The sequence below is a fragment of the Delphinus delphis genome, chromosome 8 (genome assembly GCF_949987515.2).
Source record: "Delphinus delphis chromosome 8, mDelDel1.2, whole genome shotgun sequence".
Lineage (NCBI taxonomy): Eukaryota > Metazoa > Chordata > Mammalia > Artiodactyla > Delphinidae > Delphinus > Delphinus delphis.
In genome coordinates, this window is record NC_082690.1 from 103972065 (window position 1) to 103989523 (window position 17459).

A 17459-nucleotide genomic window follows, 5' to 3' on the forward strand; every position below is an offset into this window, starting at 1 on the left:
CCGAGCTTCCGGGTTGGTCGCGCGCCTTCCTGCGGCTAAGATGGCGGCCGAGCATCCCGAACCCCCTAAAGGGGAGTTGCAGCTGCCGCCGCCGCCGCCCCCTGGGCACTATGGTGCCTGGGCTGCCCAGGAGCTTCAGGCCAAATTAGCAGAGATCGGAGCTCCGATCCAGGGTGAGGAGCACGGGAGGTCAAGAGCGGGAAAGTGCAGGCCTGCGGGGAAGCGGAGCTGGTTACCCCGGAGACTCGGGGGCGGGGGTGGAGGCTGGCCGCGGGGGCCTGACTTGGGCCTGCTCCGCCTGACCTACCCCATTGATCCTGTGCTTTGCCCAGCAGGGACTCGCGAGGAGCTGGTGGAGCGGCTGCAGACCTACACCCGCCAGGTAAGTGTTGGTGGCGGGACATCAGGGTAGGCCGAGCTTTTCGAGGAGGCATTAATGATCCCTCACAACTCGGTCTTCGTTCTTAACGTATCTCCGTACAGCAAGTGGGGTCTTGCTCTTTTTGCCTCTTCTTGCCTGCTCAGATATATCGGTCTTCCTGAGAGTCCAGTCCGAGCTCTGGCAGACAGACTCTGGGTAAATTTTGTTGGACAGAGCGAATGTTGTTCAGTGGAAGAACTCCTTTTGGGCTGACTCAGAGTCCTTCTCTTTCTCAGACTGGCATCGTCCTGAATCGGCCCGTTCTGAGAGGTGAAGATGGGGACAAAGCTGCTCCCCCTCCTATGTCAGCTCAGGTAAGGAGATTGTCCGGCTTGATAAGATCCGTTTCTACTCACAGTAGCCCATACTCTCACATGGAATGTACGGGAGGGATGCAACTAGCCGATTGGGCAGGGAGGTACTGTGATGACAGTATTGGGAACTCTTTAGTTCTCCCTTGGTCCTGATCCTTGCCTCTTTCCTCGGTGTCAGCTCCTCCAAATACTACATGTCATTTAAGATTCAGCTTAAATATCTGGAAGCCTGATTTACTCCTCCCCTAGTGGAACGTAATCACCCTCTTCTCTGCCCTCCCAGCACACAGTTGCCATATTATTCAGTGAGAAACTAGGGCTTACTCCCTGATTTGATTTCATATTCTCTATATTTAGTGAGTCCTTGGAGGCACAGTGGCTCCAGCTCCTCTCAACTTGCATGTCTTTTCTGATCTAGGATTTGACTCTCTTTCTTTAGAGCAGTGGCTCTGACTTGGGGTCCAGGGACTTCTATGTGTGGGATGAGGAGTTCTTAGATGGCCTTTTGAGGTGTCCCTGAATCTCCTGAAATTGTATGCAAAGTCTGTGTTCGTGATATTTTTCTGGAGAGCGAGTTGATAGCTTCCATTAGTTGGTGCCCCAGAGTTAACATTGCTATAGAGTATTCTTGATATCCTTGATATTGCTGTAGAGTATTCTTTTCTTGAGTGCAAGAATTATGCGTCATTTGACTTCACATCCCAGCACCTGGCTTATAGCAGTTCCCCAGCAAATGTCTGCAGTTAGATAAATGCTGCCTAGTTAACGGTCTTATTTTCCCCACAGCTCTCTGGGATTCCCATGCCACCCCCCCCCATGGGACTCCCTCCTCTGCAACCTCCTCCGCCACCCCCACCACCCCCACCCGGCCTTGGCCTTGGCTTTCCTATGGCAGTTGGACCCCGCCCACCAAACCTGGGGCCCCCTCCTCCTCTCCGGGTGGGCGATCCCGTGGCGCTGTCAGAGGAAGAGCGGCTAAAGCTGGCGCAGCAGCAGGCGGCGTTGCTGATGCAGCAGGAGGAGCGTGCCAAGCAGGTAGGGCAGGTGGCGGCCTGAGCCTGGATCTCATCAGGGTCCCGAAAGGGGAGTGGAGCCTCAGAGAGAGCCGGATCCTGGGGCCAAGGCTTCTGGGAAGGTCTGAACCAAAGACTTGGGCCCTAGGCTGGAAGAGGACGCCAGGAAGCAGAGTTGTGGCAGACTGGCCTGTGGGGTATTGGTGCTGGTATGAGCTTGTTTTCTTTTTTAAGCAGGGAGATCATTCACTGAAGGAACATGAACTTTTGGAGCAGCAGAAGCGGGTAATGCCTCCCTCATCCTAACCTTTGACCTCAGGGTCCAGTTCTTTGTCTGTCACTGCTAGTGCTTAGTGTCTAAAACGAGAAGTACCATTCAAGTTCTCCATGGAGGGAATTCCCTGGCGGTCCAGTGGTTAGGACTCTGCGCTTCCACTGCTGGGGGCCTGGGTTCGATCCCTGGTGAGGGAACTAAGATCCTGCAAGCCGCATGGTATGGCCACAAAAAAAAAAAAAAAGTTTTCCGTGGAGGTTACCTCATCCTCATCTAAGTTCCAGTATCTCCTAAATAATTCTCTCTTTCATGTAGCCCAAGGGTTGGTAAACTGTGGAGTACAGCCTGTTTTTGTATGGCCTGTGATGTAAGAATGGTCTTTATATTTTTGAAGGATCGTTTAAAAAAACACAACAAAAACAAACGGAGAATACACAACAGAGTCTGTACAGACAGTCTGAAAAGGCTAAAATATTTACTGACTCGCCCATTACAGAAAAGGTTTCCTGACCCCTACTAGTCTTACATGATATCATTTGAGGTACATTGGAGAGAACTCTGGGCTAATTTAGTTATTTGTATCAGATTTAGTTTAAACGTGATGGCTCTGAGTTAGGGAATGATACATAAGACATTCAGCCACAGAGACGCATTATATCAGTTGTTACCCCATACGTTACTCAGGAGTATTAGAAAATAAGCATTAACAGCAACAAATATGGAAATATTTACAGAGTACTGTCTTTGCCCAGATTGTGCTAGATCTTGAGGGGCAGGTACAAGAAAAGAGTTCAGTGTCCTTAGAAATAACTTAATCTCTTGGGGAAGAAAAATCTTGTTAAAAAACAGAAGGTAGTGTTTATTAAGTATTAAATTCTCTGTTAGGAACCAGAAGTTTCTCAGGGTTTTTATTGGTGTAATTTCCAGGGGTTTTCTTTTGTGGTGAGAGGGCTCCTTCACTTGGATCAATAGCCTGGAAGTGTGGGTGTGGCGAGGATGTCAGAACACGGGTGGTACCTGATTAATCAGTTCTCCTTGGGCCAGTTACCTGGCTGTAAGGCTGCATTTGCCAGGTGCTGCCTGCCCAATGGATTTCCAAAGCGGTGTCTCCAACTCCTACTTCCCTCTCATAGGCAGCTGTGTTACTGGAGCAGGAACGGCAGCAGGAGATTGCCAAGATGGGCACGCCGGTCCCTCGGCCCCCACAAGACATGGGCCAAATTGGTGTTCGCACTCCTCTGGGTCCTCGAGGTAAGACCGTGGAAATGGAAGGGAAGGGCAAGGAAGATGATGACAATTTTTAACTTAAGTATATATCACATAAAAAGGTGCACATATTGTAAGCGTACAGTTCAGTGAATTTTCACAAACTGAATACATCCATACAACTAGCACTTGGACCAAGAACCAAAACTACCAGCACCCTAGAAGCCCTGCACCCTTCTAGCCACCCCCTCTCCCAAGGGTAACCATTACCCTGACTTTGAAGCAAGGAAGGTAATTTTTATGTTTTGATTTTTTTTTCAAATCATTCTTTTTAAAAAAATTTAGTTATTTTATTTTTGGCTGCATTGGGCCTTCATTGCTGTGCACGGGCTTTCTCTAGTTGCGGCGAGCGGGGGCTACTCTTCTTTGCGGTGCGCAGGCTTCTCATTACGTTGGCTTCTCTTTGTTGTGGAGCATGGGCTCTAGGCATGTGGGCTTCAGTAGTTGTGGCATGTGGGCTTAGTAGTTGTAGTTTGCGGGCTCTAGGGCACAGGCTCAGTAGTTGTGGCACACAGGCTTACTTGCTCTGTGGCACGTGGGATCTTCCTGGACCAGGACTCGAACCCATGTCCCCTGCATTGGCAGGCGGATTCCCAACCACTGAGCCGCCAGGGAAGCCCCAAGGAAGGTAATTTTTAAAATGTGTGATTTGTCTTTTCTTACTTGAGATTTTGTTTTTTCTCCTCTCAGTGGCTGCTCCAGTGGGTCCCACTCCCACTGTCCTGCCTATGGGGGCCCCTGTTCCTCGGCCTCGTGGTCCCCCACCACCTCCTGGAGATGAGAACAGAGAGGTGAGATTGCTGATTTCCTCCTAGGGACAGGAGAGTGTTTTAGAAAGGGACTGTTTCTAGATTTTTTGAGAAGGATTCCAGAGAAGATGGGAGAACTTCTGGGGGTGGGGTTGGGTGCGGGGAGCCATATTTACTTAAAACATACTTAGGTAGGGCAGGAAGTAGGGTCTGGGAGACGTTTCTGGGGTAGGGTTCTGGGCTTCACTTTGAGGGATGCTGAGGGATGGTTGAATTCAGTTGGTGTTGTCCCCTATCTGCTGTTCCCAACACCTGGCCAGCAGGCTTTCGAGTACAAGAGGTAGGAGTCGGAGGAAAAAGGGCACTGTGATCACCCCCTCTGCCTGGGTTGTCTCTGGCAGATGGATGACCCCTCTGTGGGCCCCAAGATCCCCCAGGCTTTGGAAAAGATCCTGCAGCTAAAGGAGAGCCGCCAGGAAGAGATGAACTCTCAGCAGGGTGAGTGTGCCACCGTGTCCCAAGGGCTGCAGGGACAGAGCCTGCAGAGCTGCAGCCAAGTGTGCTTCCCTCCTCCCTCCCCCGAGGAGGATTTGAGAGAGAAACTGGCTCTTGGTAAAGAGGGGTTACCGTGAAGAGACTGATGGCCTCCTTCCTCCCTTACAGACGAAGAGGAAATGGAGACAGATACTCGCTCGTCCCTGGGCCACTCGGCGTCAGAGACTGAGGAGGACACAGTGTCCATATCTAAAAAAGAGGTATGGATGGAGCTGGATCTGGAAGGGATGTCAGAGAGAGGGTTTGGGCCCTAAAATAACCCCTATTCTAAGTGTTCAATAAGCAGTAGCTGCTGTCTCTTGCCAGTTCTTTGTCCAAAGCGTCTTACAGGTATTTTTTATTCAATTGGCTAAATCCTTTGAGTTCTGAGTGTGATGCCTGCCTCCATTTTAGAGCTGAAATAACTGAGGTTCTGAGAGATGCAGTAATGTACTCAGAGGCACACAGCTTGAGAGGGGTAGAACTTTGTGGTCTGACTTCGAGGCCTCTTTTCTCAGTCACTTGGGGAAATTGGGTGAGATTGGCGGTTGGGAGGCAAGCATGGTGCTTGGATTCCCTGACCCAGTTGGTTTTCCATGTTTTGGCAGAAAAACCGGAAGCGTCGGAACCGAAAGAAGAAGAAAAAGCCCCAGCGGGTGCGGGGGGCATCATCTGAGAGCTCTGGGGACCGAGACAAAGAGTCAAGCCGCTCCCGTGGCTCTGACTCCCCAGCGGCTGATGTGGAAATTGAGTACGTGACTGAAGAGCCTGAAATTTATGAGCCCAACTTCATCTTCTTCAAGAGGATTTTTGAGGCTTTCAAGGTACAAGGAGGAGCGCCCTCGGAAGGGGCAGAGCTAGCAGAGTAGGGGCAGGGATGGGGCAGGACAAGGGGAGGAGGGCACCTCTTCAGTGCCAGGTTCAGGAACCGGGGAGGGGCCCAGGGCTGGGGTTTCCATGCTGTCTGCCTCCTCAGCTCACTGATGACGTGAAGAAGGAGAAGGAGAAGGAGCCAGAGAAACTTGACAAACTGGAGAACTCTGCGGCCCCCAAGAAAAAGGGCTTTGAGGAGGAGCACAAGGACAGCGATGATGATAGCAGTGATGACGAGCAGGTGAGGCCCACGCTCTCCTGTTGGGGAAACAAGGGCTCTGGGGACGAGTAGCTGAGATACAGCCAGCGAGGGACCATGGGGAACTCTTGCAGGGGAGAAGTCCTTTGGTGGCTTTAGTTTCAGGGTAAGCTGGGCGGTCTGATTCACACCTAAGAATCCTGCTCACAAGAGATGATTGTTCTGGGACTTCCCTGGTGGTCCAGTGGTTAGGTCTCCACACTTCCACTGCAGGGGGCACGGGTTCAATCCCAGGTTGGGGAAGTAAGATCTCGCAAGCCGTGCAGTGAGGCCAAGAAAAAGAAAAAATGTCCTGTTCTAGGAAAAGAAGCCAGAAGCCCCCAAGCTGTCCAAGAAGAAGCTGCGCCGAATGAATCGCTTCACTGTGGCTGAACTCAAGCAGGTGAGAGCTGAGACGTTCCATCAAGGCCTGGAGCCCAGCTGGGAGAGCACACGAGGAGCTCCCGGAACCTCTCAGGGGGTTTGCTCTCGGGGTGGGGAGGAGGGCTTTGAAGGAGGCCCGGGACGGGCCCTTTGAGGAAGAGCAAGCAAGCAAGCTTTAGATCTGCGAAGTTCAGGCTTTCCAGAGGGATGCTGCTGTGTTTTCCAGCTTGTGGCTCGGCCCGACGTTGTGGAGATGCATGACGTGACTGCGCAGGACCCCAAGCTCTTGGTTCACCTCAAGGCCACTCGGAATTCTGTGCCCGTGCCTCGCCACTGGTGTTTTAAGCGCAAGTACCTGCAGGGCAAACGAGGCATTGAGAAGCCCCCCTTCGAGCTACCCGACTTCATCAAACGCACAGGCATCCAGGAGATGCGGGAGGCCCTGCAGGAGAAGGTGAGGGCCTGGCTGGGGTTCAGATCTGCCCTGGGGGATCCACGTCCTTAGCAGCAACCGGCTTCAAAATTGCAGCTGGCTCCCAAAACCCACCTACACATTAATTGTCTGATTATTTATTCTTCAGTTTAGAAGTCAGCACTGCATGTCACACATGGCAGGGAGGGCAGGAGGGGAAGGACATCTCACAAAAGGCAGACCTCACCTGTATGCTCAGAGCTCGCTCTCTTGCCCCCGCTGAGACTTCCGGTTCTGTGCGGTTCGGTTTGCCCCTTTGTCTCCTTGTCCCCCTGCCTGCACTTTGCCAACTCTCTCATTTGCACACGGTGACTCCTCCCTCTGCAGGTTGCTGTGTCTGTAGTTCTCTGCCCACTGTGTGAACCTGATGCACTTGTGGCTAGAAATGTATGGTGGTTGTGTAACTTCTTGAATTTAAAATTTTTAATTAAATACTCTCATTAGGTAATAGTTGCGTGTAGTGCAGAAATTAAGGAGGTACCAAAGCACATGGTGAAAACTGCCTCCCAGTTAGATTCTAGTCACCTAGCTCTCTGCAGAGGCAACTGATGAGCTCAGTCTCTTGATCAGATGGCTTAAAAAATATTTGACCTAGATAGCTGAGGCTGATTGCATATGTTACATCTATTTTGTTCAGCGTGGATCATGTAATTTTGAGGGGCTTGAGCAGGAAGGATTTTGGTGACTTTCGGAATGAGCCAAATGAGGTTTCCCTCTGTCTCTTTTGGGAGTGGGGATTTAGACCTACCAAGAGTTGAACTTGGTGAATACCTTTTATGGTGTGTCTTCTGCCATGCCCCACAGGAAGAACAGAAAACCATGAAGTCAAAGATGCGCGAGAAGGTTCGGCCCAAGATGGGGAAGATCGACATTGACTACCAGAAACTGCATGACGCCTTCTTCAAGTGGCAGACCAAGCCAAAGCTGACCATCCACGGGGACCTGTACTACGAGGTCCGGGAGGGGGCGGGGAGGCAAGGCTGGGCCTTTGGGCATGGCTGTGTAACTCTTGGTCAAAAGGGGTTTGGAAGCTGGAAGCGGGTACGGGGCCCCTCCCCTCAGCCTTAGAGTTTGGAATGAGGTAGTTTTCTGAAAGAGAAATGCAGACTATGTCTTTGAGGTGATCATTGTTTATTGTGGGTGGTTCAGGAACAGAGGGGCCAAGGGCAGATGCTTTTAGGAAACATTTAGTATTGAGGGTAGGAGAAAAGTATTTTTTTTCTGATGCTTGAAATAATCACCGTGCAGTTTTTCAAGTGGAAGGACCTTGGAGATCATCTTCTCGAACGTCCTCATTTAGCAGATGAGAAAGCCTGTCCTTAGATTTGGCCACGTTCTCATAGTGGGTTAGTGACTGCACTGGGAGTCTTGCCTTTCTCCCTACTTCCTGGCCTTTATTCCTTTCCCTACTCTAGCCAGGGAAAGAAGTGATGAGAATCAGAGTGGGAACTGGGTAGCCCTCAGTGGGACTTTGTGTCTGATGTGGATTGGGACATCTCGTCTTTGTTCTCATGTCCTCTTGCAATTGACCTCCCAGCGTGTGTCTGGTGTCCACAATACAGCATGCTTGGCTTTTTCCTCAGGGGAAGGAGTTTGAGACACGACTGAAGGAGAAGAAGCCAGGAGATCTGTCTGATGAGCTGAGGATTTCCTTGGGGATGCCAGTAGGACCAGTGAGTGCCAGTTATCTGACTGGGAAAGTAGAGAAGGGGTTGGGAATTGGGGCAGGAGAGAGACAAGGGGATAGGGTTGGGCAGATGGTATCCTGTCCTCTTTTTCCTGCAGAATGCCCACAAGGTCCCTCCCCCGTGGCTGATTGCCATGCAGCGATATGGACCACCCCCGTCGTACCCCAACCTGAAAATCCCTGGGCTGAACTCGCCTATCCCCGAGGTGAGTACTATCCTTTCTTTCATTCTTAGCTGGCTCTACATTTTTTTTTTTTTTTGCGGTATGCAGGCCTCTCCCGTTGCGGAGCACAGGCTCCGGACGCGCAGGCTCAGCGGCCATGGCTCACGGGCCCAGCCACTCCGCGGCATGTGGGATCTTCCCGGACTGGGGCACGAACCCGTGTCCCCTGCATCGGCAGGCGGACTCTCAACCACTGCGCCACCAGGGAAGCCCTGGCTCTACTTTTTAACTAGAGGATGATTTTCTTTTCCCTTTTCTCATTCTACCATGTGTCCTTTTTTTTTTTTTTTTAAAGGAGTAATGGTTTTTGTTTTAAAAAAGAATCTGAGATGCTTGTCATAAAGTGGTCAATCAGAATTGACAAGTACAAAGATGAAAACACATCACCCACATTTCACCACTCAAATAACCAAATTTAATATCTGGTGAATGTGTTTCCAGATAATCTCTCTGATATTATCAGAGAGATAGACAGATATAATTTTATCTCAGGAATGGCATTGAACTTATTTTTATTTTTAAAATTTTTTTAAGGAAAGATTTATTAAAGTGAAAAAGAAGTAATTGTTAAACTTCAGATAAAAATTTCTGTCCCTTAAGAGTAATAGATTCTAAAAGCTTACCAAAGTTAGGAAAAATCAGTAAGAAGTTGGAGTAATGTTTTTTAAAGTGTATGTTTCAGTTTCAGATAGCATGGACTCTGCCACAAAGGCTGAATTTATTAGCATGCTTTCTGCTCCCATCTCCCCATCCTATTACCTCCAGATTTTTATTGTTTACTACTTTTGCTTTGTAATGCTTTATAAGATTTAATTCTTCTCTGAAATCATAATCTCCAGAGTTCCCAGGTGTTAGTTCTGTACTTTGGAGCATGACTTTTCTTTAGGGCTTCAGTGTTTCTTTTGGAGCATAGGAGTGGAACTGACTTGCTTTCCTGTCTTGCAGAGCTGTTCTTTTGGGTACCATGCTGGTGGCTGGGGCAAACCCCCAGTAGATGAGACCGGGAAACCCCTCTATGGGGATGTGTTTGGAACCAATGCTGCTGAATTTCAGGTATGGGCCACGGCTGGCAAGCTTGGTCTTAGTTAAGGTTATGAAGTTCAGAGATAGTTGGTTTATAGCTTCATTAGCAGAGAGCTGTGTGTTCTGAAGTTTCAAAGTCTGAAAAAGGGACATATGTTTTCCTGAGATGTAATGCAAGCTCCCCACTAGCATATGAGCTCTTTGTCGGTAGTGATTATTGTCTATTTGTTTACTCTCATATCCCTCTGTTTACAACCGCTTGACACATAATAGGTATATAGTAAACATTTGTTGAATGAATGAGTGATGTCTTTCAGACCAAGACTGAGGAAGAAGAGATTGATCGGACCCCTTGGGGGGAGCTGGAGCCATCTGATGAAGAGTCTTCAGAAGAAGAGGAAGAGGAAGAAAGTGATGAAGATAAGCCAGATGAGACGGGCTTCATTACCCCTGCAGACAGGTGGGGGAAGCAGAGAGTCTGCCTCTCTGAAGTGGTATGTCTGTCTTTGGGGGCCTTGTCTTTACTCCAGAGCTTGTTCCTCTCTTCACAGTGGCCTCATCACTCCTGGAGGGTTCTCATCAGTGCCAGCTGGAATGGAGACCCCTGAACTCATTGAACTGAGGAAGAAGAAGATTGAGGAGGCGATGGATGGGTGAGGGAACCAGGGAGGGCTGAGAGGGGAGGATTTTCAGCCTCTAGGTGGACTGGCTGACTTTTTCTCCGGCCCCCCCTTTTTCTTTTTAAACAATTATTGAACACTAGCTCTGTGCCAGGCACTGCTCTAGGCACTGGGACATCTGCAGTGAAAAAGTCAGGCGAGGTAAACAAGTGATCAGAGAACAAGGTAATTTCAGATGTGGATAAGACGTGTAGCAAAGGAAACTGAGTAATAGGATGTAGAGGGATTTGGGTGGTGGGGAGGCCTTTGGGAAGGCTTATGGAGGAAGAGGTATTTGGGCTGAGAGCTGGGGCAGAAAGAACTGTAAGAGCAAGTAAAAGAACACTGGAAATGATAATAGACAATTCTTATTATTTAAATCTCTCTAAAAGATAATTGACCATTTAAACAAAAATAATAACCATGTAGTAGCCTTCCTTTTTGAAAGATACAGGATTCTAGGTTAACAGTGATTTTTTTTCTTTCATTACTTTAAAGATGTTGATTCAGTGTCTTCTTTCTTGCATCATTTCTGGCAGGAAATCTGTCATCATCCTTCCTTTGTTCCTCTGTGCATTTGTGCCATTTTTCTCTGGCTGCTTTTAAGATTTTCTTTTTATCACTGTTTTGAACAGATTATGACATGCAGTGTAGTGCAGCATAGTAGTGTAGTTTTCTTCGTATTTCTTTCTTTTGTTAAAACGGTTTGGTGGGGTGTTTTTTCCCTTCTTTTTCTGGCCATGCTGCATGGCTTGCAGGATCTTAGTTCCCCAACCTGGTGAAAGCCAGGAGTGAAAGCAGTGAAAGTGGCGAGTCCTAACCACTGGACTGCCAGGGAAGTCCCATCTTTTGTTTCTTTACTTGGGGTTTGTTAAGCATCTGGAATCTGTGCCTTTATAGTTTTTATTAATTTTGGAAAAATTCTGGCCATTATTTCTCCAAATATTTTTTCCTGTTCCCTTCTCTTTCTCCTCTCCTTTGGGAACTCCAATTATACATCTATTAGATTTCTTGAAGTTGACCTACAGCTCACCGATGCTCTGTTCATTTAAAAAATTTCTCATTTCTCTTTTTATTTCATTTTAGAAGTTTTCTATTCCTATGTCTTCAAGTTTGCTAATATTTTTTTCCACTATTTCTAATCTGACATTAATCCCATCCAGTGTAGTTTTCATCTCTAGAAGTGCAATTTGGGTCTTTTTATATCTCCTGTGTCTCTTATTTGACTTTTGAACATACGGAATCCAATTATAATAACATTTTAATGTACTTGCCTGCTAATGCTAACATCTGTGCCAGTTCTGGGTTGATTTAAGTGGATTGATTGTTTTCCTCATTGACGATGGTATTTTCATGCTTCTTTGCATGTCTGGTAATTTTTGATTGGATGACAGACTTTGTGAAATGTACCTTGTCAGGTCCAGAATACTTTCATAGTCCTATAAATCTTCTTTAGTTTTGTTCAAGGTTACAGTTAAGGTACTTGGAAACAGTTCGATTCTTTCAGGTCTTGCTTTTCAGGTTCATTAGGCAGGACTGAAGCAGTGCTCAGTCCTCTTCACTATTGAGGCACAAGACCCTATACTCTATCCAATATCCTGTTAATCAGGAGGTTTTTCAGTCTGGCTAGTGGGACTAGGCACTATTCCCAGTCCCGTGTGAAGAGCAGGCATGTATGATACCACTAATGCTAACGGGTGGTTCTTTCCCTGGCCTTGGTAGTCTCCATCCACACAGTACTCACCTGAGAACTTGAGGGGATTCTCTGTAGGTCTCTTGAGTTCTCGAGTCTCTGTGCTGCTTTCTCTTCTCCAGTTCTCTGTCCTGTGATCTCTAGTCACCGTAGTCTCTCTGCACTTTCAGCTTCATCCTTTCAACTCCTAGAGTCCTCTGGGCTCTACAGGAGTTCCCCTCTTTATTCTGTAGCCTGGAAACTCTCAGTGCAGTAGGATGGACAATTGAAGGAATCACCTCATTTGTTTCCTGTCTCTCAGGAGTCACTGTCCTTCGTTGCTTCGTGTCCAGTGACTTGAAAACCACTGTTCCATATATTTTGCCCCTTTTTTGATAGTTTCAGGTGGGAGGGTAAATCTGGTCCCTGTTACTCCTTATCCAGAAGCAGAAGTCTCAAGTTTTGAGGAAGAAAAGGAAAGAAGGGTATTGGGGCTAGACTGTAGTGAGCAGGGATTAAGTACGGGACCAGATGATGAACCCTATAGGTCATGGTAAAGAGTTTGGGTTTATTCAAACAATGATCAGAAGGCTCAAAGGGTTTTGAGCAAAGGAGTGACAGGATGTGAATTCCGTTTTTCCTTCTGGCTGCTTTGTGAGAATAGATTTTCACCTCTTCCAGGGGGAGGGGTGGGGATGAAGTCATGGTCTGGGTTGGTATTGGTAGATTTGCTGTTGTATTTCGAGTAGCATTCTTGAAACAGGTGGCACTTCTTCCTCCCATGGGTCTCCATGACTTGCAGAGGCAGCTTGGGCAGAATTTTTCCCCTGGGTATCTTGGAACCTCGCTGGGGAGCTCTGTGGGGATGCTGCCCTTACTCCTTTTGCTGTCCCTCCTGGAGACCCTTTTATCCTTTCCTTTTTGGGCTTGACCCCCTCGTCCTTTGCAGAAGTGAGACGCCTCAGCTGTTCACTGTGTTGCCAGAGAAGAGAACGGCCACTGTTGGGGGCGCCATGATGGGATCAACCCACATCTATGACATGTCCACGGTGAGCACTTGGAGGATACCGCTTTTGGGGGCTGGGAAGTGGGTCAGGAACTAGGGCTTCTGAGCTTCCCCTTTGGAGATGACAAGGCTCCGATTCCTCTTCCAGGTTATGAGCCGGAAGGGCCCGGCCCCCGAGCTACAAGGTGTGGAAGTGGCCCTGGCACCCGAAGAGCTGGAGCTGGATCCCATGGCCATGACCCAGAAGTATGAGGAGCACGTGCGGGAGCAGCAGGCACAAGTGGAGAAAGAAGACTTCAGTGACATGGTGGCTGAGCACGCGGCCAAGCAGAAGGTGGGCGCGCACACAGGAGCCTGGCTTCGTGAGCGCCAGGGACCAGGGCCGCCTTTCTCAGTGGGCTGGTGTCCTCTAGTGGTGAGAGGGAGGGAGGACGCAGTGCCTGCTGCCCTGAGCTTCCTTGGGGTTGGGAACCTAGGAATCCTCCAGTGGGCTGCCCTCTTTAAGGATGATGAAACAGGCACAGGGAGGGGAGGGAACTCATCCAACTCTGAGAATTCCAGCTTCAGTACTTTTTCCACAGACGTGTGTGGCTCTGTCAGGCTGCCCACTCTTTGTTTTGGGGATCAGCCAGTTGTTTAACCGTTGTAACCTGTTTTGTTCTCTCCTACAGCAAAAGAAACGGAAAGCTCAGCCCCAGGACAGCCGTGGGGGCAGCAAGAAATACAAGGAGTTCAAATTTTAGGTCCCCTCACACACCTGGCCCTCCTTTCGGCCCTTTGCCTGGACACCTGGGCTTCTTCACATGTGGGTCCCCAAAAGCCAGCTCTCCTGCTCTTCCCAGGGGCTTGTTATTTCATGTTCTTATTTTAGACCTGTTTTGTAAATAAAGCTGTTTCCCAAGGAAAGAGATGAATATGTAACACTGCTCATCCTCCTTCACCTTGTTTTAGTCCCCTTCTGCAAAAGAACGGAAACAGCCATTTTCTACAACCTGAAGTTGCTCCAGTGGCTGGGGGCAGGCACTTGGATCAGATGTTGCAGTTGAGACTGGTGATGAAGCTAAAGCCACACCGAGATTGTGTGTTTTACCACTGCCTGCTTTTGTAGGAAGGCTCTGGGGGAGGGACCTCCAGGTCTGGTTTGACCTTACTGGTGTGTCCTTGGGGACTAAAAATAGCCAGCTTAGCGCCCTGGCTGGGCTGAGGAAGTACAGTGGGCTTGGGAAGTAGGCCAGGTCAGGCCTTCCTAATAGACCCTGTGGCCAAGCGTCCAAGTCCTTACGTGGGAGAGAGCACAGCTCAAAGTCCGTATAGGTTGTCCTGAGTCCATGTGAGCCCCTGGGTGGTTTCATCAACAAGTCTCCAGGTTTTGGTGGGCGGGGGCTGCTTTCCCAGGTTCTAGTCCCCCTGTCCTGGGAGGTCTTTCTGACAGGCTAGACTACGTTGGACCAATGGTTCCAACGGGCATTTGCCAAGCACTGGGGAGGGAAGTCGCATACTGCCGCTGTACCACTGATGCTGGTCCAAGTCCACCATCTGGGGTGCCGGCATGCAGGAGGCTTCGAGATGGTTTCTGGAGCCGGGAGTGTGGGTGACTCCAGGGAGGATGAGGCAGTTGAGTAAGGCCTCGGGAAGAATAGGATTTTAGAAATTTAGTAAGTGACGAAGCAGAAAAACATCCCAAGTAGAAGAAATTGAGCGTAGAGATGGCTTGGGACTGTGATGGTTCTTTGTGGGAGGGGGACATTAGGGGCAGAAAATAGGTGGTTGGCTCCAGATGGGTCAGGGCTTAACTTCAGATTCACCCGTGCCAAAGGCCTTCTGAACTCTAGGTCCTTGAGCCCTTGCCCACACTGGGGAAAAGCGGGGCGGAAACTGCCCGGCCCACAGGCGCCCAGCCGGCCGCTGGGTCTCCATCGCTCCCTTCGCTGGTCGTGACGGCGAAAAAGCCCCGGAGCCGCAGGGTGGGGGCCAGGGCGGCGGTCGGAAAGGGGGCTTGGGTGGGCAGCGGGTTGGGCCTCTGGTCCACAGGCCCGAGAGGGCCGAGGCGCGCTGCCGCGGTAGCCCCCTCCGGTCCGGGGCCGCGCCCCGGAAAAGTGAGGTTTCCGCTGGCTCGGCTGCCGCCGCCCCCGTGGAAACGACGACGCGAGAGAAGAGGGGGGTCAGCTGGCTGCCGCCGGGCCGCGAACTTCAGGAGAGGATCCGGCAGAGGCGCGAACCGCCGACCCCTCTCCTGAAGAGCGAGGGGCGCGCACGCCCACAGGCCCGCCCGGGGCGCGAGCGCGAGCGCGGCCCCGGCCCCGCCCCTCGGCGCTGGGTGGGGCGGGCGCGGGCCAGGCCTCCCCGCCCCCTCCCCGGACACGCCCACCCAGTGCTTTGGCGGCGCGAGCCGCAACTGGCAGCGGCGGGCGAGCGCGAGGACCGCGCGCCGCGAGGCCCCGCGCGTGCGTGCAGTCTCTCGCTCGCGCGCTCTGGCGGGCGGGCTGAGCAGACGAGTCGAGCCCCCGCCGCCGCCGCCGCCGCCGCCGCCGCCGGAGAAGCCTCGGCGTCCGCTCGGCGTCGCCTGATTCCCGTAACCCCTGTGCCACCCTATCCCCGGCCGGGCCATGGCGGAACGTGGAGGGGCGGGCGGTGGTCCCGGAGGCGCCGGGGGCGGCAGTGGCCAGCGGGGCTCTGGGGTCGCCCAGTCTCCGCCGCAGCAGCCACCGCCGCAGCAGCTGCCGCAGCAGCCGACGCCCCCCAAGCTGGCCCAGGCCACCTCGTCGTCCTCGTCCACCTCGGCGGCGGCCGCCTCCTCCTCGTCCTCGTCCACCTCCACCTCCATGGCCGTCGCGGTGGCCTCGGGCTCTGCGACTCCCGGCGGCCCGGGGCCAGGCCGCACCCCCGCCCCCGTGCAGATGAACCTGTACGCCACCTGGGAGGTGGACCGGAGCTCGTCCAGCTGCGTGCCCAGGTGAGCGGCGGGTGGGGGGGACCGGGCCCTCGGGGGTCGCCCAGCCGGGTCTGTGGCAGGCCCCCGCCTTCCCATTCCTCCCCGTCCCATCGCCCAAGGGGGCACCCCGACCCTAGATTCCCTCTGGCTGCTTTGCCGCCCGGCCTGGCTCCTGCCCGGCCTCCCGGGACTCCTCCCGAATGGACCCCGCCCTCTCCTGGCATCCCCACCTTCTGTCTGGGGCCGGGGCCACCCTCTTCCCCTCTCTGAGCTGGGCCTTCTGGACTCTCAGCCCTGGGCCTTCTCTTGTTGATTTGACCGAATCCGGCCTTCCTGTCAGTTTCCCTGTGAAAGTCACAGACTCTTTTCCCGGCCTTGCCAGCTCCCGTGGGCTGTACATATGTTACATAGATGTGGTATGGATCTCTTTAGACATTATTTCCCAATATACTTGGCACGTGTCAAACTCGGTTGTCACCTTCTGCCAGGTAAAGTCGGTATAGTAACCCTTGGCGCTTCTAGTTTGTCTTCAACACACATGTTCATTTGTACTCCAAAGACACACATTGTGTCCCGGCCTCTACGTCTTGTAAAAGTCCTATTAAATGTGTCTTAAAGTGTATTTTTCATCCTCTTCTCCCTCCTCACCCCCCAATAACTGGTCACAACTTCTAGCCCTGCAGGGCTACATAAAATTACTGCCTGTTCCTAAATTCAATCCATTCCTCTGTCTGTTGGAACCATCTGGGGACTTTCCTTCCATTGGTAAAATATACCTGAGTTTGGCATATTTTCTGTTTCTGTATTGGCAAGGCAGTCTTTCTCAAACTCTTTGGGGACAGTGTGCAACATCCTACAGTTTACCCCTTGAATAGACACTGTGAAGCTGGTTTCACCCAGGAAGCCCAGAGAAGTGCCTGGAGGTGGTCTTTTTTGTCACCTGTAAACTGAGTTGATTCTGTTGGCTTGGAGTCTGGCTGGCTCCTTACTCTGTCAGCCCTGTCTTGGGCAGATGGACGTGTAAGTGGGGTTGGGGAGCATTGTCTGGTTACATCTTCAACTCTTTATTTTTCTCCATGCCTCCCCCTTTATTCTGAATTGTTTCATGCATGCAAGATTATATATGTCCTAGAAAGGATTGTAAATAAAAATGACAAGAAGTACATCTCTGTACTTGACTCAGCTTGAGAAAGAGCATTACAATTGTGTTGAAGCCCTCGGGGTGCCACTTCCTGATCACATCCCCTTCTTCCCCCTACAAAGGTAAACATTATTTTGAATTGTGTGTCTGTCATTTCCCTGTCTTATAAAATTAGTTTTACTGACATATGTGCATCTCTAAACTATGTTTTTTAGTTGTGGATGTTTTGGGAAGTTTATATAAATGCTATCATACTGTATGTGTTCTGTGGCCTGTTTGTGTGTGTGTGTGTGTGTGTGTGTTTAAACTCAACATTAAGTTCGTGAGAATCATCAGTGTTGTATGGTGGCTCTAAGTATTTTCACTATTGGGTAGAATTTCATTGTGTGAATGTATCATAAAGCTCCTTTTGATGAACATTTGGGTTGTTTCCTGTTTGTTAATACAAACAGTAATGCTGTAAATATTTTTGTCCAGGACTCTTGGTGCTCCTTGCAAAAGTTTCTTTAGGATGTCTTTATATGTAGGGGTGGAATTGCTATTTGAGAGATATACGTCTGGAACATTTTTAGATAAT

General features: G+C 50.5%; 2 protein-coding genes across 4 annotated transcripts in view; both read left to right on the forward strand.

Moving 5' to 3' along the window:
- The first annotated feature begins 6 nt into the window (after positions 1-6).
- SF3B2 (splicing factor 3b subunit 2) lies at positions 7-13719 on the forward strand. 2 transcript variants are annotated; one of them, XM_060019294.1, is made up of 22 exons: positions 7-173; positions 333-382; positions 658-735; positions 1522-1770; positions 1983-2033; positions 3156-3273; positions 3979-4079; positions 4439-4535; positions 4701-4792; positions 5180-5395; positions 5548-5685; positions 6005-6085; positions 6293-6520; positions 7343-7492; positions 8122-8211; positions 8324-8431; positions 9395-9502; positions 9790-9932; positions 10024-10125; positions 12753-12852; positions 12958-13143; positions 13481-13719. In XM_060019294.1, the coding sequence occupies exons 1-22, from the start codon at positions 41-43 to the stop codon at positions 13550-13552; spliced, it is 2691 nt and encodes an 896-aa protein (XP_059875277.1). In that variant the 5' UTR covers positions 7-40; the 3' UTR covers positions 13553-13719. The 2 variants fall into 2 exon arrangements, with proteins under 2 accessions (XP_059875277.1, XP_059875279.1); XM_060019296.1 differs by having other exon boundaries at positions 336-382.
- A 1605-nt stretch (positions 13720-15324) lies between these two features.
- The window catches only part of PACS1 (phosphofurin acidic cluster sorting protein 1), a 140061-nt gene continuing 137926 nt past the window's right edge, over positions 15325-17459 (forward strand). For both annotated transcript variants that reach the window (XM_060019297.1, XM_060019298.1), the window contains exon 1: positions 15325-15762. In XM_060019297.1, coding sequence (XP_059875280.1) covers positions 15416-15762 — 347 coding nt within the window. In that variant the 5' untranslated portion in view covers positions 15325-15415. The remainder of the gene's footprint in view (positions 15763-17459) is intronic.

Bases quoted from the DNA above. Each gene is read 5' to 3' on its own strand.
- SF3B2 (XM_060019294.1), top strand. From the start codon at position 41: ATGGCGGCCGAGCATCCCGAACCCCCTAAAGGGGAGTTGCAGCTGCCG. The intron at 3,274-3,978 runs GTAAGACCGTGG...TTCTCCTCTCAG, and splicing joins CACTCCTCTGGGTCCTCGAG to TGGCTGCTCCAGTGGGTCCC. The intron at 6,521-7,342 runs GTGAGGGCCTGG...CATGCCCCACAG, and splicing joins GGGAGGCCCTGCAGGAGAAG to GAAGAACAGAAAACCATGAA.